At 39.5% G+C, this 21,829-nt stretch overlaps 2 protein-coding genes across 3 annotated transcripts; both read right to left on the reverse strand.

Moving 5' to 3' along the window:
* Nucleotides 1–222: 222 nt before the first annotated feature.
* LOC116301999 (CLK4-associating serine/arginine rich protein) lies at nt 223–21,551 on the reverse strand. Of its 2 annotated transcripts, XM_089036312.1 has the most exons (21): nt 21,291–21,551; nt 20,520–20,617; nt 19,930–19,968; nt 19,430–19,492; nt 19,069–19,151; nt 18,100–18,187; nt 17,362–17,483; nt 16,667–16,704; nt 16,105–16,163; nt 15,603–15,681; nt 15,320–15,396; nt 14,789–14,827; nt 13,991–14,143; nt 4,669–5,043; nt 4,019–4,058; nt 3,401–3,461; nt 3,075–3,133; nt 2,732–2,778; nt 2,351–2,422; nt 1,533–1,573; nt 223–1,299 (listed from the first exon to the last, which is right to left on the reverse strand). In XM_089036312.1, exons 1-21 carry the CDS (start codon nt 21,387–21,389, stop codon nt 1,229–1,231), a joined length of 1,803 nt encoding a protein of 600 aa, XP_088892438.1. In that variant the 5' UTR covers nt 21,390–21,551; the 3' UTR covers nt 223–1,228. The 2 variants fall into 2 exon arrangements, with proteins under 2 accessions (XP_088892438.1, XP_088892439.1); XM_089036313.1 differs by lacking the exons at nt 223–1,299; nt 1,533–1,573; nt 2,351–2,422 and adding an exon at nt 2,446–2,602.
* On the reverse strand, nt 7,208–13,955 carry LOC148907274 (uncharacterized). The gene is made up of 4 exons (XM_089036311.1): nt 11,225–13,955; nt 10,951–11,021; nt 9,632–10,678; nt 7,208–9,329 (listed from the first exon to the last, which is right to left on the reverse strand). The coding sequence occupies exons 1-4, from the start codon at nt 11,634–11,636 to the stop codon at nt 7,383–7,385; spliced, it is 3,477 nt and encodes a 1,158-aa protein (XP_088892437.1). The 5' UTR covers nt 11,637–13,955; the 3' UTR covers nt 7,208–7,382.
* Nucleotides 21,552–21,829: the final 278 nt, after the last annotated feature.

Consider the following 21,829-nt stretch of genomic DNA (forward strand, 5'->3'; position numbering starts at 1 on the left):
AATTTGGTACTCTGATTGCGGAAGATAAATCAAAAATTGCTTCAAATTGTTTTATGTTCAGAAAAATAAGAGAAAGTTCCTCGTAATCCTTGAAGTACTCTTTTAAAAAGATACTGTGTAGTTGTTTGTGGGTCAAGATCTTAAGATAAGATTACTAGAAAAACTGTTGCAACGGTGTCTGAGTCGGAACTATGAGTTAGGCTTGGAAAATTGAAGCACGTAAGGAAAGAGTATTGATTTTATTCTCCAACATTTAGCCTGCGTAGCAGGTGCCACAATAATGTACAAAAAGGCCTGTGTTTCTGATTGGTCAGCATCAAGGCGCAAAAACCATGTTTGTCACAGAACGCTGGTCAGGTACGTAGGCTCGGCTCGGAGGTCAATGTATTTCAAAAAAGGTTATCAGAGCTGAAGGAGTTAGGTTATTCCAAGATTTAACAATAGCTGGAATGAATGGTGTTGAGATATCCAGTGTTAAGAAGTAAATGGTCCTCGTTTTCTCACTGGACTCTGAACATGACTTCCGCTCAGGTTGTCGAAACGTCAGTCACCACCAACAACAGTCTTTCTCAGGACTACACTCACCGGGACGATCACATTTCACACCAAAAATCACACCAAACATATCCAGTGTTGTTTGTAGTCGACGAAGCTAAAAGACATCGATTACACGTGTTTAGATCTAACCGTAATTCCTTTCGTTCTTGGCAAGACCTGTTGACTGGGCGCTTTCCATTAGGTCTAACCCACCAGTACGAGTGGCCAGTATTCAAATGGTATGCCTCAGTCCTTTAGATCTGGTTAGCCGAGGTCTCAAAACTAATGAGAACTGACACGTACCATTAAAAAAATGGCCTCTTGGAATGGTCGACTTAATGGAAAGAGCCCACCATCTCCTTTGGCTCCGAAAACCTTTGAAAAATGTGTACGTTTTAAAGAGTTAGTTTTCATTAACTTTAAAAGCAGGTTTAAACTGTTAACTTATGCTTTATCGCGGGTTTACTATTTGAACTCTAACCGTCCCTTTGTGCATTGAATTTGAGGACCAGAGAGGGCGCAGGGAGCTTTTTTAACGACCTTTAATTCAGCTCCGTGATCCGATTGGCCGCGAGGACCAGTCATCTTTGCTCTTTAGGAAGGCAAATTTGGTTCCGTAAAATACAGAAAAGGAGCTATCCTATTAATTCATTTCTTTTCGAGTTTTACACTTTTATTATTCAAATGAATACTAGTTGTTCTCATAAACGTAATGAATGACTTCCTCTCCTTGTGTCTCCTCTTCAAAGTCTACCACAGCAACTAAAAAGGAAGGAACAGAAAGGTTTAAAACATGTAAACTCATGATCTGTACAGGTGGTGTTAAGAAATTGTTTTAAACTTTAATGCTATTGTCGTTGAAGTGCGAACCACGGAGTTGGATGTCTCGTTTGCCGACTAGCATTTCGACGACCGTCAATCAAAGAACTACGATAAAAAAGCAAAATTTTGAGGGAAACTTTAGACTGAATTAAATATTTCAATCCACAAATTACCTTTCCTGGGCGGTGAAGGAGGTGAATCACTGCGACGACGACTAGTAAATTAAAAAAGACAAAATACCAGGGTGGTTAGGATTAAATAGGAGAAAAGAAAATGCGGACCAAGGCAGAGCTGGTCAGGGCAGAATATCTTAAGGTGAGGCAGGTTGGGGAAGGCAAGCTGGGGCAGTGCAGGACAGGGCAAGGCAAAGTGGGATGGGGCAAGTTAAGGTAAGGTAGAGTAGGTGGGGCAGGGCAAGGTGGGGCAGGGCAAGGTGGGGCAGGGCAGGGCAGGGCAGGGCAGGGCAGGGCAGGGCAGGGCAGGGCAGGGCAGGGCAGGGCAAGGCAAGGTGGGGCAGGGCAGAGCAAGGCAACGTAGGATGGGGTAGATCAAGGCAAGGTGGGATGGGGTAGGGCATGTTAGAATAAGGCAAGGCAAGGTGGAATGGGGCAGGCCAAGGCAGCGCATGGCAAGGCAGTGCAGGGCAATGTGGGGAAGGGAAAGGCATGACTAGGCAGAAACTAGACAGGGCAGGACAGGGCAAGGGATTGCTGGCTGGAGTGCGAGTGCAGTGCGAGGCAGAGCAAGGTGGGACAGGGGAAGGCAGGGTAGGGCTAGGTAGGTGCTATTATGTTATGCTAACCAAAATTTTATAAAAACATTATAAAATGCGAAGATAAGATACACATCTCTGTGTGTGTTGCTTATCCTTGTGTTGTAAGTGTGCATGTGCAACACAAGGTACTCCACATCACATGTCACATTCAACAAGGTACTTCATATTACACATACACCTATATGAAGAAATTAATTCAAGTGCATCCTCCTGTACCTTCTATCAGGAGACCTTGAGCGGCTTCTTCTGTGGGAGCTCCAGCTTCTCGGTGAAGGCGAGCGCCGACCTCTACAATGGATTAAACAGTCCTTTATATCCCATGTAAATGTAATCATATACGTCGAACATGCAGGCAGTGATGATAACAGCTCATGATAACATGATAACAGCTCGATCCGAGAAACGGTATTGATGGGTTGCAAGCATTCCCAAGAGAATCAAAAGACAAATATGGCGGCCATCGTGGTGCTGTTGACAATGGATGCTAATGAGTAATCTTTTGTTAAATGGCTTCAACATGGCCGCGACATGACGTAACATGCAATCAAGAATACGACCGAGATAAGGGTATAGAGAGGAAATATTTTACGTGCTTACTTGTCTTTCCATTTTCGCTGCATCTGCCGCAGATCATCTTCACGATCCTAAAAAATAGGCCCGAATGAATGAATGGATAGAATGAGTAAAATGAATATAAGAGGCAGTTGAATGGATGAATAAATGAATGAATGGATAAATGAGATGGACGTATGGATGAAACAGATGGATGGACAAATGAAGAAATGAAATGGATGGAAGGATGGATAGACCATGGACGGAGAGACGGACGAACGAATGAACGAACGAATGAACGAACGAATGAACGAACGAATGAACGGACGGACGGACGGACGGACGGACGGACGGACGAACGAATGGGTACAAAACAAATAATAATTACCAATCTTTCTTGTTCTTTGGCATCTCGCTTATTTCTTTCTTCTTTTCGGTCACTTTTTACTGAAACAAGAGTTAAAACAATTAAAGTACATTATAAAAAGTTCGTCTCCACCTGTACAAAACATGACCTTTTTATGAGTCGAGCAAGGATCAATTTGTGAAAACCGTGAAACAAATAAAAAAAGAAACAAGCAAATCAACAAATTAAAAATAAATTACAATAACAAAACAACAACAACAACAAAATTAACTAAACAATAAGGAGAAAAAGCAAAGCAAAAGCACAGTAAAAAAAAAAAAAAAAAAAAAAACGAACATAGAACTTACATTGTTTGTTTAGCATCATTTGCATTCTTTTTTTCATTCGCTCCTGTGGAGTTAGTTTGGTCTGGGGAGAACATTTTAACCCTATGTTAACTAATTTACAATAAACTCTGATTGGAAAAGAGGAGTACAATTAAATTATTAACTGTACTCTGTAGACTCCCAGTTAAGTTGCTCAATTTTGGTGAGTGAATTATAAGTATTGGAAGTCGCACAATCTTCTCGTACAATTAAGAATTGATACTCGTGATGTTTTGAAAGACTAAAGACTCGCCCAATTTTGAAAACTTTCAAAACATCACTCGTAACTATAAATTCCGAATTGTACTCGAGATCGTGCGATTTCCTATACTTATAGTACACTAAACAAATTTAATCCATTCTGATTGGTCGAGGAAACTACAATTAATCGTTAATTGTACTATATTAGGAGTACCTAATATGATGATGATGATAGGAACCCCCTTTATTTTGTGGGCGTTTTTCCTCATTTCATTTTACGAGACTTTAACTTGATTTTATTTCAGGTTGATATAAGTGTCAAACAAGAGGTTTTAAAGTTTCTCGGGAAGTAATAAAAAAATAAATCCCTAGGAGGCCAGGGTTAAAATACACACTGACCTTGTCCTTTGAGTCTGAATCTTGTTTAGTCTTGCTCATTCTAAAGCCAAAAATCACATAAAATTCGATTTAAGCGCGAAGAAATAAATAATAACGCTAAGGAAACGGGTGAAAAATGCTTTGCGCATGCTCGGAAGTTCGGCGGGAAAATTCGTAGACGCGTCGTGTTTACAAATAAAATCATTGAAAATTCAATGTTGTTTGCATTGTGCGAATTCTTCTTCGTATTAGTTGAAAAAAAAATGCAAACTTACTCGTAGTACGATGGGGAAAATAAGAACTAACTTTCCACGAACAGCTTTAACTTGTAAAGATTTACCAAAAGCCGGTAATACAATAGTCCCTTTCACAGTTCCCTGCACCATCTTGAAAGGTAGCCGTGCCATTGCATCGAAGCGAGCGGAAAGGTGTTAAAAAAAGGTTTCAATCACTGCAAGCTTACCGTTCGTCTCGCTTTGATGTAAAGGCAGAGCTACCTTTCAAGATGGCGCAGGGAACTGTGCAAAGGACTATTATCATGTCAAGTTCATTTTATATCAAGATAATACAAGTAACATGTCAAGTTCACTCCCAAAGGTCACAATATAGATTAAAATACTTTGCTATTTTTTTTTAAAGCAGAATTAAAATATTTATTCTTAATTACTTACCCTGTTAATTTAGCAGATGCCTTTGCAGCGTCTTTAGCTCTTTCTGAATCCTTGCTTACACGGCCTTGACCACGATACTTTTCACGATCACGATCACGTTCTTCACGATAGCTTCGACTTCGACTTCGGCTCCTGCTTCTGCTTCGCCGCCTGTGTCTGTCACGTGATCTACTGCGTTCACGTGACCTACTGCGTTCACGTGACCTACTACTCTCACTTGATGAGCTACGGCCTCGCCTATCGCGTGATCGGCTTCGTGATCTACCATGTGATCGGTGGCGATCACGTGATCTGCTTCTTCTCGAACGATCTCGGTCGCGTGACCGTCTACGTCGTCTTTCGTGTTCTCGTTCTTTGCGATCTTTATCCTTGACTCTGCAGGGTTTGAACATTTTGGAGACCCGCCAACCCAAAAACAATCGTTACAACACAAATATAAAACGAATATGGTAGGAATACATACCGGTTTGGGCATATTCCAATGTGTGTTTGTTGTTTGACAAATCGTTCGAGTTGCACCAGATAAGCAAGCAGAACACATGGCAGGACACATCGAAGGGCGGTGACAATAACACGAACAGTTATGAGAGGAAAGAAAAAAGAAATAAAGAAATTAGAATAAAGAAAAGCGCTACAAAAACAAAAACCCATTCAGCTTCATAAGTGTTGTTAATTTGATTTGTGCTTTTCTTCTTCTTTTGGCCCACACAACTATCAGCCATTCTGAGGATGGGCAAAATACTGGATCGAGTTAGCACTGCAGTGCATCATGGGACTCTATTCGGGGACGAAACAGACGCCATCTTGGAAATGTCCCCTAAAACCCACAATGCACTGCAATGCCAACTCGACCCAGTTTCTTCCTCAACCTCTGAGTTTGATTGATAGATGGGCCTCAGAATCTAAGGTTGTCGAGGTTGCCGAATCATGAAATCAGTTTAGATATATTGATACCAAATTATTGATTTGAGGCCATCACAACTAGAAGCAAGCTGAATGGGTCTTAAGAGGTCTTACAAGATCACGTGACTTGAGAAAAGGTTAATCTCAAAGTAAGGGAACCGATAGTAGACTAAAAAATGTGAAAATATGTTGCTTAAGCTGAAATGCTTTTTCTCAAGTCCTGGCAATTTTGCTTCGACTTTCGTTCGTCATCCTATAAAACCTCTATTGAAGTCTAACGTTTTTTAAAACCCTTAAGAGCGACTGTCCACTAATATCGAGCCAAATCAAGAATCGGCGGCAACAGTGAAAAAATCGATTTTCTTTATTTTTGGTCCAGAGTTAGGTATTAGTGAGTAAGTAAACGTGGTGGGTTTTATTTCTTCAAAAAAAATGTTATCGCTGAGAAAAATCGAAAAAACGGTCCGTCCGATATAGGGCCCAAGACGGCACGAAATGAAAGCCATTTTAGGGGTCTCTTTAACGTTATCCTGTAAAGTCGCAACACATTTTCCAGCCTTTTTAAATTGAGATATTCGTTCTTCAACTATTCTTGAACATTTTCATGCAATTTTAGGCTCATGGGTTTATTTATTATTTTTTTAGAGGTCCGTCAAACTCGCTATAATTTGAGTCTGCAAAAACTTCGCTCCGGCACACAAATTCAAAAAATAAATTCTACATGTGGTATAATTCAGAATCTTTCAAAACTTCGGATTCTAAGCAAGTTAATATGGATCTTAAAAGTTCCATCAAAATTAGTTTGGGGAAATTTCCACAGCGGTCCAAACAAGCGAGTGAATAATGCTGGTTTTTAGAAGAAACCGCCCCGTGACTTGAAAACATTGTGTTTGGAGCCTTCGAAATTAGGACGAAAATCAGTCTATAATTTTGCTAAAACGGACAGGTTTTAATTTCCAACGACTTTCTTAGTGTTTCTTTGAGTTAACTTCAAAATATCAAAGCTTAAGAATCGAGTTTTCCTTTTATTTACTTTGAGTAAGAACTACCCAGTTTCTAATTAGCATAGTGCTTTCAACGAGTAGATTTCAAAATATGTTTTTTGGTCTGAAAACACTCCTACAATTCGACTAATGTCAAAGCAATGTTACAGAAAGACGTTTCCTACTTGCTTTACATGTTTTCTTGCTAATTCTGTACAGTTTTACTTCCATTTTCAGAATTAGTTGTGATACGTTTATCGGAACTTGGGATCAGTACTATTGATTGCGTGACCTAACGTCCCGTGGGGGAAGGGGGGCGGGGGGTGAAAAGCTGAATGTAGCGGGCTTCCAGGTTTTGATACGAGGGAAGTCTCGAATCATTTCTTATTTTCTCGATTTGCGAAGCAATAACAAACTGGCTCCTTGCTGGCCTGACAACTATATTGAACAAAAATGTACCAAAGGATTTTACTGTAGTTACTTAACTACCTCGCTGATACCTGAGGCTAATTTCTAATTTGAAGATCTTGCTTACGTGAATCATGGCAAAAGATAAACCCAAGAATGGGAAACATTAAGAAAAAATACTGAAATTGTCAATTCCTACTTGTCATGATGTGCTCATAAATACCTGGACAAGCGTTTCTTTTTTTTTCTTTTGTTTTCCTTTTTTTTCTTTTTTGTTGCCTTTTTTTTTTAGTTTTAGTTTTTGATTTATTTTTGTACTTGCGCTCAGGTAAAATCAACGAAAAGGCGTTTCAGTCAGAAAGACTTAACTTTTGAGTTCTACATATGAGCTTTAAACCGAATCGGTGCGACTTTCTGCCATTAAACCTGACATTCGCAGTTTGCATAAAGGGCCATAATCTTGTCTGTATATGGCTTCTTGCGCTTGACTTGAACATCTGTGGTGTCAATACCAAAATGGAGGCATATTTGCTTCAACATTGCGATGGCAAAAGTCTCCAGTTTTGACTTTGATGCCAAATCACAAATGTTATATGTGTCGAAAACCAGTGGGTGCTTTACGGACAGTTCGCTTTTTGCCTTGGCTGCGAATTCTTCAATCTCATATTGATGAATGGCGTTTTCCAGTTCGTCAGCAGTATAATCATCGACATCTTCCTTTGGATCTGGACTCGGAAGCTTCTTCTTTTTAGCTACGCGTGAAAAAAGACTGGTAATCTGCTTGCTTGTCAAGAATTCGTCGCTGTTGAACAGTCGATTGCCGTTGATGTCCTTTGCTGTCATCATGGCTCTAGCAACTGACAAGGAATTTGCTTTCTGTCCAGTAGTTTCTCCTATCTGGAATTTCTTCAAAAGGTAGTCTTTCTGCTTTTGGGAGAATCTTTTTTTACCTCCTAGTGAAGATCTTAGGGCCCATCCCATTGGCAAGGTTTCTTTCTTGTTTTGTGCTGTCGTTCTTCTGTAGCTCGCATCTAAATGGGGGATCCCAATGAACTGTCCTTCTAATTTTTCTGCGTAACAAAGTGTCGCTTTGTCAAAAATGGTCTCCCGCTCCAAAGCAAAATGGTGTTTTCCACAATCTAGATGCTGTTCAAGGGAAGAATGTCTCAAGAACGTCATCGTACACCCTTCTTCAGGACAGGTAAACAGTGCACTTGGCTCTCTAGCTTCTGATGGAGCACTGAGTGTTTTCTCTGTGGTCGTTATTACTGATTCAACGGATTTGGGAGTTTTAGATTTGATCTGTGTAAATTGACTATCGCTGGTTTCAATCAACGTCAGGGATGGTATCTGTGAGTCGGTAGGTAGTTGTAGATCTTTGGATGATAGAAGTTTACCTGGTCCAATTTTGTATGCCTTCCAGATACGAATCCCATCTTCACAATACTCTACATTAGATACTTGACTGACACCATCCAGTTTCAATGTTGGCATATCTGGGATGACGGGGGATCCAGAGAGGATGACGCCCACAGCAGGAACTCCGCCTGACGATAAGATTGCTTTTTTCATGTGCTCATGAGAAATGATATCATTGCCTTCATTGAGGTGGATTCTCATATGGGACTTGATGGTAGCAGCCTTTCTATCACAGGCTCCCTTTCCTCCCTGTGGATCTGAGAAGTCCATGCGCTTGATTGCAACACCATGACAATGGCCTAATAACTTTGCATAAAAAATGTTCGGACCGTTGCGATAGCATCCAGCGTTGTCCTGACGGTAAAAAACTGAGCGTAGTTTGGGCATGATGACTTTAAGCCTTTCAATGACATCTGACATTATAGCCAGAATGACGACGTATTCCTGACTACATGACTCAAAGATGTGAACAAATGTTAACATTTCTAATTGACCATCTTTGCCTCGTTTAGTCGCTACTGTGATGTGCCAAGACATGCCACGTTTGGCAAACCAGTCTTTCTGACTCTCTCTAAACTTTCTTGGAATGAATTTCATGGCCCAGTCTTGGGTTAGAAAAACGGACGTCTCATCGAGGACTTCTAAGATGTCTACTCTAGCCTCATCTTGGTTAACATAGCGCAGAAGATGTGATTTCCATGCTCCAATGTTTGTTTTGGCCTGTCGCACACGGAAAGTCAGCTCTTCCTTTGTATCTTCAGAGAGATTTCCCGACTGCTCTTTTAAAGCTTCCTCTATGCACATGACGGTGTCGGTTAGCATAGTACACCGATCACATGAGCTATCGTGCTGGTGATTACACTCTGACTGATAATCTGAATCACCAGGGTCACTCAAGGCATACCGCCTACAATGATCAGCCACCGTCGAACTCTCAGATATGTGCACCTGCAATTTATATTTAAAAATATCCATCACTGAATTAATTTAAATTAGCCTTTAAATAAAACTAACCGAGGGGATGTTTGGTTTATCTTTAATGCTCTAGCTTTGATTCTCTGTTGTTGATTTTATTTGTACTGGACAGCGAAGGTCCGCTATATTAGAGTTTCAGTATTGTGTGTAAGGTTACTCTAAGTACGTGAATCCGCGTGAATTGCGCTATTTTAAAACATCTGCTTTGACTGCGGAGAGACTCCCTAATCGGCCTACGCGGTCTTTGTACCGTAATGTGATGTTATAGCGGTTACCTTGTAGTCAGTTTTCAGGTAGCGTTTTCCTGCTTTAAGGCGATCTTGTTGTTGTTTTGCCCAGGCCATTCCTAAACCGATGTCTCCTAGTATTTCTGTAACGCTTTCTAGATCGTCAAATGCCTCTGCACCTGTCGAACTTATGTAGTCCAAACCCTGAAGCGAAGTTCTTAAAGAAGCAGGACAGACCATAAGGATACGAAGCAAAGTACTGCGACTCAAGGGCGTAAAGGCTGACTCCCGACAGAATTCCTGGTACTGTTGAATTACCCTTTCGGGAATGATCGTACGAATTACGTTTGGGACCTTGACTAGCTGATCAGAAGATAATTTTATGGTTTTCTCTCCAAAAGGTAAGTCCTGGATGATGTGTGGACTGGTAACGAAGTTAATAAAGTGGTCGATCTTGCTTGTTGACACGGAAATTCTTGACTGAGGTGACAGTGGGACAGGTTCTCCTCTTCCGTAAAGTAGGCAGTGACGTTTGGCCTCAGTATATCGATACTTTGTAAGATCTGGAATCCATTTACGAAGATTGTTTAGACTGACCTTGTCCGCCATGATAGAGAGAATTTGTCTTCGAGTACCCCAACTACCTGCAGTATTGTAACATTCGGTCAGCGCATCCAAAAGAATGGTATCCATGTCTTTAAAGTTTGCTACATCATCAGAAAACCGCTGGCAAAGGGCTGTCGAAGAAGAGACTGACTGCCAGAGAAAATCAGCATCACACGGGGCAATTTCTTCAAGAACGGCTGTTACTCCTTGGTATGCTTTGCGTGTATAATATCGCTTGGTCCTGTCACTAGCATTAGACCAAGGCGTAGTTAGGGTGTGTCTGACTGGACTGACATCTCTGGAACGCAAAAAGCTATTCAGTTCTTGTAAAGGATTTCCAGATGATTCCTCCCAGCTGCTATCATCAGAGGGCAAAAAAAGGCTCCCACCAGGTGTTACTGGGTTTAGATGTGGTTGACCGGTACTTTTTGCAGTCAACGGGGTGCTGTGGGCGGTTGGGGTATTCATTGTTACCTCTTTGTCAGTCTCCTATAAAATACAAGTACATACATATGAAAAGTTAATTTTATTTCCTGAAAGACAAGAAAACGCATAGGGAGTTATAATCATTTAATAGAAGGGGCGGATCCAGAATGTTTTAAGGGGAGTAATTCTTACAGGGTAACCAATGCCGTTGCCAGTCTAAAATGTTTTCTGACATAAACACTAGTAATGCATTCCCTCGCCACCCCTGGACCAGACCCTCAGGATATGTGCTAAAACCACGCCTTTATTTAATGCTACGAAAGACATCGACTCACCAAGGACATACACTTCATCTTTGCTTGAACAGTGTAATCGTCTAGAAGGACCCTGCATTCCCGGCATATTGCTGTATAACAATGAAATATTCACATGGCATGATTTCAGTATATCAGACTTTATGGCGTCAAGTTAACGTCTTCATTTGACATTGCTTGAATTTTCACATGCAGCTATTGCAGCATGCAATTTAGCGGGAAATACATTTATTTTCATACTGAATTGGCTTTATTTCATTCCTTAGTACACAAAAAGAGTAACATATATACTAACCTGAACCTACGGGAACAAAGACACCCGTCATCTGCAAGATAGTATTCGATTTTTCTTTGCCGATCCCGCGATCAGCTTTGGGCCATTTTGCTTTCTTTTCGCCATGCCTTGACAGCTCCTGAGGAACTCGGCAGCACTGGGAACTTCTGCGCCAGCCTATACCTAACAATGAACGATGACCTGGACAAATTGTCAACTCTGCAATATTGTCTGGAACCGAGAATATCGAAGCTCGAGCCAAAAGTAGTTCAACCTCAGAATCGACATCCTGTATACCAAAAGCTTTCTTATGCCCGGATATATCCAATTCACATGAACTAAGTGGTATCACGACCATCTTCTTGTTTCGATCTCTGGGATCATAACCGCAATTTCCGCCTACGATTTTCTTAAATGAACAGCTGACTTCCATTCCTAATCCCTCATGAACGAAAGCCGCTTTATTAGGAAGTGCTAGTAAACGTCATTTTCCCATGTCACGTGGTTGAACGCTTGTCCAGGTATTTATGAGCACATCATGACAAGTAGGAATTGACAATTTCAGTATTTTTTCTTAATGTTTCCCATTCTTGGGTTTATCTTTTGCCATGATTCACGTAAGCAAGATCTTCAAATTAGAAATTAGCCTCAGGTATCAGCGAGGTAGTTAAGTAACTACAGTAAAATCCTTTGGTACATTTTTGTTCAATATAGTTGTCAGGCCAGCAAGGAGCCAGTTTGTTATTGCTTCGCAAATCGAGAAAATAAGAAATGATTCGAGACTTCCCTCGTATCAAAACCTGGAAGCCCGCTACATTCAGCTTTTCACCCCCCGCCCCCCTTCCCCCACGGGACGTTAGGTCACGCAATCAATAGTACTGATCCCAAGTTCCGATAAACGTATCACAACTAATTCTGAAAATGGAAGTAAAACTGTACAGAATTAGCAAGAAAACATGTAAAGCAAGTAGGAAACGTCTTTCTGTAACATTGCTTTGACATTAGTCGAATTGTAGGAGTGTTTTCAGACCAAAAAACATATTTTGAAATCTACTCGTTGAAAGCACTATGCTAATTAGAAACTGGGTAGTTCTTACTCAAAGTAAATAAAAGGAAAACTCGATTCTTAAGCTTTGATATTTTGAAGTTAACTCAAAGAAACACTAAGAAAGTCGTTGGAAATTAAAACCTGTCCGTTTTAGCAAAATTATAGACTGATTTTCGTCCTAATTTCGAAGGCTCCAAACACAATGTTTTCAAGTCACGGGGCGGTTTCTTCTAAAAACCAGCATTATTCACTCGCTTGTTTGGACCGCTGTGGAAATTTCCCCAAACTAATTTTGATGGAACTTTTAAGATCCATATTAACTTGCTTAGAATCCGAAGTTTTGAAAGATTCTGAATTATACCACATGTAGAATTTATTTTTTGAATTTGTGTGCCGGAGCGAAGTTTTTGCAGACTCAAATTATAGCGAGTTTGACGGACCTCTAAAAAAATAATAAATAAACCCATGAGCCTAAAATTGCATGAAAATGTTCAAGAATAGTTGAAGAACGAATATCTCAATTTAAAAAGGCTGGAAAATGTGTTGCGACTTTACAGGATAACGTTAAAGAGACCCCTAAAATGGCTTTCATTTCGTGCCGTCTTGGGCCCTATATCGGACGGACCGTTTTTTCGATTTTTCTCAGCGATAACATTTTTTTTGAAGAAATAAAACCCACCACGTTTACTTACTCACTAATACCTAACTCTGGACCAAAAATAAAGAAAATCGATTTTTTGCTGTTGCCGCACATTGCTCGATATTAGTGGACAGTCGCTCTTAATTATCTTTTAAAAGTCAAGATAAAAAACGAGAAGATTAAAAATAAAATAAAATACGATTTTAAAAAAACTCGGAAAAACATCGAGAAGTTTTGTCTTGTGGCTTTAAATAATTAGATCATTTGTCAATATCGAATTTAGCCTTGAAACCATGTAAAAAAATTTTTTTTTCCTTCTGATTTGTGCAAAGAAGCCCAGGTTTTTTCCTCAGGGGAGGGGGTTCGAAAAGCGGCTGTACACCGTGCCACAGCGGGCCATGGAAAACCTTAGACATGGAATACCCTAGATAACTCAATAGTTGCAGCACGTCGGAATGCGCCTCAATTTGTAGGACACAACAATAGGTTTCCAATTTTCAGGAGATTGAAATCCTTTTCTTTTGTCCTCCAAATTGAACTCCTTTGAAGTCACATGCAAGGAGTCTATAGCAGTAGAAGAGTAGAGTGCAAACACTAAATCCATGAAACAGTTATACATAACTAATTATTTTCGAACCCTGAAACAGCCGGGTTGATCAAAGTCAGGGGCACGGCTAACTCACAGATCGAAACGTGAAACAACCTTTGTGTTGATCAAAATCAGGGGCACGGCTAACTCACAGATCGAATTGGAATTGAATTTGTTAGGTTTCGACGGAGGGAGGAAAACCGTCAAACCAGGAGAAAACTTCTCGAATCAAGGGAGAGAAATTCCAGGAAGCCAACCCAAAGGTGAGAGGCGAGTGCACTAGCGCTATGCCAAACTTAATTTCTAGTTGTAATTTTTCCTAAATAGAAACATTTCCTCCCGTGGATTAAGCATTTGCACTCTAAACATAAAGCTATCTTACAGAAGAGATTGAGACTAAAAAAAAGTAGATAAGAAAAACCCGCAGTTCAAGTACGTTTTACACCCCAAGGGATGACAGAATGCCTTGATAATCTTCAAGTGAATACATAGCAAGGGATATAGACCGACCGGGAGGAGCTGGTACTCGTACGACTATCACCACTGTTGTCTGGCTTGGTCGGTGATTGGGTATTCGATGCTCCGAATTCAGTAATGAACTGTACTTCGCCAGCATTCTCTGGTGAGCAGGAACGAGACGATGAGCTTGAACTAGATCGAGATCTGAAGAAGAATTGAAATGTTTATCGATATGAGACTATACATAGAGGATATTACATGGCCGCGCTGAGATACGAATTTGATCTTGGAGTGTTGAGGTGATATCTTAAATAAAAAACAATAAATGAATGAAGTGTTCATAGAGGATAGCACTTGAGAGTAATTCAACTGATAAACTCATGGTCTTATTTTAAGCCCCGTTTACACTAGCGATTTTTGCGGCGATTTTTGCTGCGATTTTTTCGCGATATTGTCCATAATAAATAATGGTAAATAATTTACTTGTAAAGTTTTTTTCAGGATACCAAGATTTTCCTAGACGAATGTCTCTTTTGAAGGATGAGACAAAAGATTTCATATTTCCGAAAATTGCCACAAAAATCGCCAGTGTAAACGTAGCTTTACGTCTCTAGTGAATTATAGACGGGACCGCCATTAACGTGGTCATCCAAGGCGGCCGCCCTCGATGCGCCGCATTTATTCACGACAATGCGGCGAATTACATTTAGCGCATGCTTATTTTATGCTTGTTATCACTTACAAATGTTATGATATTTAAAGAGCACCCTCCCCTCCCCCCCTTGGACAAACTAAAAGTTTAAAGAGCGCCAAGGCGGTTTATCGAGTAAATACGGCATTGCTTATTACCTGTATGGTTCATAGGTTGGACTTGACCGTCGAGCGTAGCTGTAAACAATAAAACAGTAGTCAAGTTATGAGTGCATTATTCGTTCACCTATTCCTATAGACTTAAGTTCTGAGCCCCAGGAATCTCGAGAAACACAGGGCGGGCTATGTATAAGAAAAAATGGGAGGCTGGAGGAGGAATGATGGTATGCTAATAATACATGGAAGGGTCTATCTGATACTGACAAATGTGTAGGAAGGGAAAACCAAAGCGTATTCGTATTTTGCATTTGTAGCAGGAACAACGTCAATTAGTGAAGGGGAAAGGAGGACCAAGAGGGAGAAAAGGGAGGAGGAAAGAAGGGCGAAAGGGGAGAAGTGAGAAAAATGGCTAGAAGGGGGAGAAAGGGGAGAAGTGAGAAAAATGGCTAGAAGGGGGAGAAAGGGGAGAAGTGAGAAAAATGACGAAAAGGACGGAAATGGGAAAAAGGGGAGAAGAGGGCCAAGAGGGAAAAAAGGGAGAAATAGGAGTAGGGAAGAATATATTCAAACCTTGGAGGTGAGTTCTGGACACGTTGATTACGTTGTCTTTCACGTATCGATCGTCTGTCCCTGCGTGACCGTCGGCCCTGTATCATAAATGAGCAACAAGTAAATACATACGGCAATTTAATTACAGAGTAATTTGCATAAGTACTTGACCCACACAACAGCCATAGTTCAAGACATATAGGTCTATTTGGCTTCCGTCAAATTAAATATCTAATGGTCTGTCAGTAGATGTCTGTTGGTCACGCAATACATGTATAAATGGAACAGGGGCACAAATACATACCCCCATCAAAGCTCTTTCTTCTTCTTGTTCTCGGATCCTTTTTTGTTCTTCAGCTTCAACTTTATCAACCTTTAGTTTCCTAAAGCAATGTAACGATATCATTTAAACACAAAGTTAGGCAAGAATACGAAGGAGAACGAATATAATTCTTCCAGACAATGGGTATCATAGTGAGGATAAAAAGGTACCCAAATCCACCAAGTTACGGTGACCCTAGATCTTGGATAAGTCATTTTAACCACCTCCCAGTTGGCTCAATTCATTTGGGACCAAACTATTGTGCGAGAGGTCAGGTGCAAGCCTTGGCCAGACCAACACTTCTAGGGTCTTAAAATATATGAGCAGAAAGTGCTGCCTTTGCTCTAGAAACATCTGCAAATGGTTAAATGTTCGCTGTGGCTCGGATGACCATGTAAAATGGTGGTCCAGTCTCAGTTTTACAAATTTATCAGTGCTAAATTGGCACTATACTAAAGGTTGTGGTGGTAGGACTAGTACACACCTGCAGTATTGTGCTGGAGCCATGCCATAATTCATAGCAAGAGAATCTAAATCTTTTATCTGGAAACAAAAACAACAGGTTATCAATGAAATTGTGTTGAACCCCTTAAAAGACCTCTTGGTTGATGTAAGTCAGGGCACAAGTAATTCACAGATTGAACCCTGAAACAACCTCTGGGCTAATCTAAGTCAAGGCATGGCTAACTCACAGATAGAACCCTGAAACAACCTCTGGGCTGATCTAAGTCAGGGCATAGCTAACTCATAGATCAAAGCCTAAAATAACCTCTGTACTGATCTAAGTCAGGGCAGGACTAACACACACAGCACACCAATGAAACAACCTCTAGGCAGGTCAAATTCAGGGCACGGATCACAAATCAAACCCTGAAACAACCTCTGGTTTGATCTATGTCAGGGCATGGCTAACTTACAGATCAAACCCTGAATGTGGATTATAACCACTTGTGGGCTGATCTAGTCAGGGCATGCCTTACTGAAATATTCAATTTGGCAAGTTGGGTTTAATCCTATTCACAGTTCTTCAGTTCTTTTACACATACTTCTTGCTTCGTCAGCTCATCCACATCTACTGTCACATCTAGAAAAAGTCAAAATGTATTGATCATATTACTGCTTTTGCTCTCAACAAAATGATACTTATTTCTACTGCTACTGTTCTGACTCACTAACCAGCACCAGTTGAATAAAATCTAAGATAAAATTGGCCTTACATAGCCAATCAAGAGAAAGCAAAATTATTATCATATTGACCTCAGCCAATCACAGTCACTCATTCCCACGGTTGCTGATAACATTTTTCAGATAATTAGGTTTCATTGCTTGCTCCTGATTGGTTCAGGTTTGACTTATCTTTAATTCCTATTTTTTCTCTCTATGCCATGATTAGTTAACTTTGATCACGTGGTCCTGTTAGCGTGTTCGCAAAGTAAACAAAGAAATAATACTCTAGGGAATGGCACTTGGACTTAACTAGGAAAGTATCACACCCAAGCTAAAAAAGGATCTAATATATTGCTACTTAATGTGACATAAGACTTTGCTACATGTATTCATGTGCCGACTAGAGATTGATTGACTGGTGACACAAAGCAACTTGTAACAAGCATTTGTGAAAATGGTTGGCATATTAACACCACTTTGTTGGTAAACATGAAATTTCACTATTGTTCTTCTTGTTTCTTGGTATACAAGTTTTGTTAATAAGCACAGGTCTTCTCTCATATCTTAAACATACCTATGTCACTGGGAATGCTTTCACTGTCACTTTCACTGTCATCACTATCTCCTTCTTCGGCTGTTCCTGATGCAGCAGGGCTGTCGTCATATGTGTACCCAATAGATGCCTTTGCAATACTTCTATATTCACACACAAACACAATACTAATTTTAGTACCCATTCATAATTGAACTGCTGCTTAGGTCAATGTGCAAGAGCATTGGGTTGTTGTGTGTGAGGTGGTGGTTTGAGTTCTTGCTGGAGAAGACTAGCACTTAGGGTTTTAAAAATAATAGCTGAGGAAAAGGTGCTGCCCTTGTAATTACATCTGCAAATGGTTAGACCTGCACATAGCTTGGATGACCATTCTAATGGCGGCCCTATCCCTAACCAACTATAGACATCAAAAAAGGACTACAAGTTTATCAGACAAGTATTGCATATTTCTCTCATTTCAGACCACATGTCATTCCCTAGAGTATCATTTCTTTGTTTAATGGTTGTACATGAGAAGTTACCTAAATATAGATACAACTCAAACAAAGAATCATAATTTATCCTCCAGAGAAGACATGTAGTCTGAAATGGGAAACCGGCCATTACACTGAGAGGTCTATTCTCTCCCAGTTCACTAATAAAAAAACACACATGATCATAAAAAATCACAAAAGAAAGAGTAAAAAAAAAGAGAGAGAGAGAGAGAGAGCTGAGAAAAAAGCAAAAAAAAAAAATAAAAAATGAAGCACATCTACCCACTTTTCTTTCTTGTCTTTGTCTTTGTTTTCATCCTTTTTAGGAAACATTTCTTCCACTTCTAGCTGCTGCATGTACTCCTCTTCTGATGCTAGAGGATAAAAAGCAAAATGCTTTATGGTGTATGCCTCATCATATATAGTAGTTTTCAATATTATATGAACTCAGTAGAAGCAAGCTGCAGAATGAAATTTGCTTTTCCACTAACAACATTAGGGACTGGTCATTATTTAAAGAGGGGAGGGGGAATGGTTAAAATAGTGGGTGGGCCTTCAATTTTTGGGCAGGGAAGAAGGGGGGTAGGACAAATTGTGCCTCCTGAAACTATGGGGGTGGGGGTTGGGGGGGGGGGGGGCAAAAAAAAAACTAAACATGGCATATGCACAATAAAAAACGAATAATGACTGGTCCCTGATCACAATATTTTTGCCTGGCGGCAGTGAAAAACCCAAGTTATAACAGACAACCTGAATTACTATGTTCATAGGTTTAATATCGAAAATTGCAGTCTGTTATTAATTTAAAAAGTCTTACAATTAAACTATCATCACGATGTTATTTATGTATAAAAACAATATACTAGGCCTGGTGGGGGGGGGGGGGGGGGGGGGGTTGATTTGAGAATGATATCACACACATGTCCATCTGAGTTGATTCCTGACAACTTGATGTGATTTTTTGGAGGGACCCTTAAGCTTTGATCTATTTTCATTTGCAAATTGGATGGTGTGTCTGTCATGTACCACTCGTCATCAATCAATACAACATCTACCAATCACAACAAAGATGAACCCAGAATTGGTATGTAACAGACACACCCCCCAGTCTACATTGTTGCCTGATTATGTGTCTTATTGTCCTCCTATTGACGATAAATTGCGTCGTCACATTGTCAAAGTAATGTGGATCCACGAGGCGTAGCCAAATATACTTGTGTGTATGTAATATTATCAATAATATTAATTTTTATACCTCCACTGTGATCTATCATGACCAGAGTCCTATATCTTTCATAATTTAAACGATTTTGTTCAGGATCTGTTTCCATCAGAGGGCTAGAAGAAGGTCAAATACTGGTTTTAATACTTCAATATGATAAACATAATTACACTGTACAATTATATTAATATTTATGAAGGAATACAATTTCTGACTTCATGGCCATTGCTTAAGAATGCAATTCACACATGAATATATACATCTTCATTTGTTGAGAATTTCTGATCTCACTCATGTGCTGAGCTCACTGGTAAGATAATTATCACCTCAGCACTCAAAGAAAACTGTATCTCCACACAGCCAAGTATTATCCTTAATACTGTATTATGCTTACCCTGCAATCACCTCTTCTGATGAATTTTCATTAATGATATCAAGATGAGCACGACCATCAAACCTGTTCATAAAAAAATTTTGTGTCTAAATATATTAATAGGCAAAGGTAAAATAGTAACATAAATGTTATAAACTAAACACCTGTTTAAATGAAAACATACATGTAATCTTTCTTTTTTTAAAGAAAAAAGTAAGTACAGTGTTAATGGTTGGTTTCCACTTTGGCCCACTTATACTCACACCTACTTCCACTGCATTCAATATTCAATGCACACAACGCTAAACTCACATGCTGGTTTTTAGGGAGGAAACCGGAGAACCCGGAGAAAACCCTCGTAGCATAGGAGAGAACAACACATTCAAACAAACTCAATTCACATATGGTGTCCACAGGGCTTGAACAAGTGACCTAAACCTTTGGATCCACAGCAAACCTACAGTACATAATTTGGCATAAATCATAAAACCTTAGTCATCAACAAGAGAGATAATGATTACCTGTCAATCATGTTATCAGCATGTCCTTGCCAAGGCATCCTAAATAAAGTAAATAATTTAGTTAATTTCAGGGGGAGATAATTATTCCTTCCTGGACCATGAACATTGAATTAGACTATGAGCTACTCAATGTGTTCAAGTCATAAACCTTGTGAAAAAGGAGTGAAAGACTTGGAACAAGCAATCACTGCCAATTAACAAAATGACAACATTTTTGTGTGCGTCAGTCCTTTTATTGATGATAAATTGCAATTTAGCTCTCTTGCCCTTATGGTCTACGAGTCAATAGCCCATTCATCCTAGCTCATGGGCTATTGACTTGTAGAACATGAGTGCAGTGAAACATGACTGAATTCACAGTGATTCCCTGCATTGTGATTGGTTGCGTTATGTCATACAGGTCCACATCAGCCTTCGGTTGCTGATGCATTTATTGTTATCTGCAATATATGTAATATTAACCTGCTTTATCAAATAAAGGATTGATTGATTGATTGATTGATTGTATGTCTGCCATATTCCATTTGTATAATACATGTACATAATAATTATGAAATTTACCGGTACTCTGTACATGTAGTGGTACTTACATCACAGAGCTGTGCTCTGCTGCTGTTGCCACTTGGTGATCAATGTGGATTTTACATTTGTGTCCATAAAGTCTCAATAACTGCACTGGATCTTGTTTCTATTAAGCAAATTTAGTAAGATAGTTAGTTTACCTATCTTCTTGTGACAGATTGTTATAGGTTAATTGACATTAGAACTTCTATGTTCAATCATAAAGTCATTCCCATGTAGCTTTTCAAAGTTCCTTTAAAAACTTCAACCTTGAAATTCATACATATTATGTAGTATTTGCTCTGAGACAATATCTGGGTCGATCAAAGTCAGGGCATGGCTCACTGATCCAACCCTCAAACAACATCTGGGCTAATACATGTGCATTGTAAGTCGGGAGCGGATCAATGCCAGGCACACTAAATCACTTGCCTCTGAAAAACTTTAGGCCTGTGTGTATCTTTCTTATATTTTTATACTTTCATATCAAATGGAACATATTTTAATAGCAATGAAAAATGTGGTAATATCATAAATGCACTCATAAGCAGACTTATGCACTTGGAAAATCAGCCCAGAAATTATTTTGAACAAGGTATCATTGAATAAGATTTGAAGGTTGAGTGGGTACTTCAAAGGAAATCAAGCTTCAATCCTTAAGTAAGTAATGATCTTTGATCAACAACAAATGAATAATACAAGAAGATTTAAGCTTGAACATTAACTTCCATTGATTTCAATTCTTACACAAATTTTATAAATAACCAAATACTACCCAAAAAAAAACAAGAATATCTCACCATTCTGCTGTAAAAAGCTCGTCTTCTCTCAGCTCTTTTCTTGAAGTTCACCATCATACCTCGAATCTGCTTCTCAACTCGTCTCGCCTCGTGCCACATTTTATCTCAAAAACTTGCCAAAAAACAACGATTTCTATCCAAATGTAAACTTAACTACACACCAAAGAAAATATATTCTTAAAATAGTTTAAATATAGTGATCTTTAGTGTAATTTTTGGTGGAGTTTTTTTGGACATACTGTACAAGCCTTGCCACATTATTAATACGATAATGTTTGGATCCAGGCTCTTACTGAATAAATTGAAACGTAGAGGGAGGGGGTCGAGGAAGATATTCTCCCAGAGTCCTCAGCGCACAATCTGATGAAAAAATATTCTCTCACACAAATTTTTTCATTAGATTAAAAAAACGTAGTTGGCCGTATATTTGGGAAATGTTCACAGAAAATTAAATATGTTATTTCAATAGTTTGCATATATTATGTCAATTGGGCTACCTGTGGATTTATCATCGGGATCCGTCAAAATGACTGAATTAT

The sequence above is a fragment of the Actinia tenebrosa genome, unplaced genomic scaffold (assembly GCF_029948245.1).
Source record: "Actinia tenebrosa isolate PJP-AT-01 unplaced genomic scaffold, QUT_ActTen_1.0 PGA_scaffold4__44_contigs__length_22323623, whole genome shotgun sequence".
NCBI lineage: Eukaryota > Metazoa > Cnidaria > Anthozoa > Actiniaria > Actiniidae > Actinia > Actinia tenebrosa.

Bases quoted from the DNA above. Each gene is read 5' to 3' on its own strand.
- LOC148907274 (XM_089036311.1), bottom strand. From the start codon at position 11,636: ATGGAAGTCAGCTGTTCATTTAAGAAAATCGTAGGCGGAAATTGCGGT. The intron at 11,022-11,224 runs GTTAGTATATAT...ATTGTTATACAG, and splicing joins CTTTGTTCCCGTAGGTTCAG to CAATATGCCGGGAATGCAGG. The intron at 9,330-9,631 runs GTAACCGCTATA...TATAAATTGCAG, and splicing joins ACCTGAAAACTGACTACAAG to GTGCACATATCTGAGAGTTC.
- LOC116301999 (XM_089036312.1), bottom strand. From the start codon at position 21,389: ATGTGGCACGAGGCGAGACGAGTTGAGAAGCAGATTCGAGGTATGATG. The intron at 19,969-20,519 runs GTAAGTACCACT...TACTTTATTTAG, and splicing joins GCAGAGCACAGCTCTGTGAT to GATGCCTTGGCAAGGACATG. The intron at 14,144-14,788 runs GTAATAAGCAAT...ATTCTTCTTCAG, and splicing joins CCAACCTATGAACCATACAG to ATCTCGATCTAGTTCAAGCT.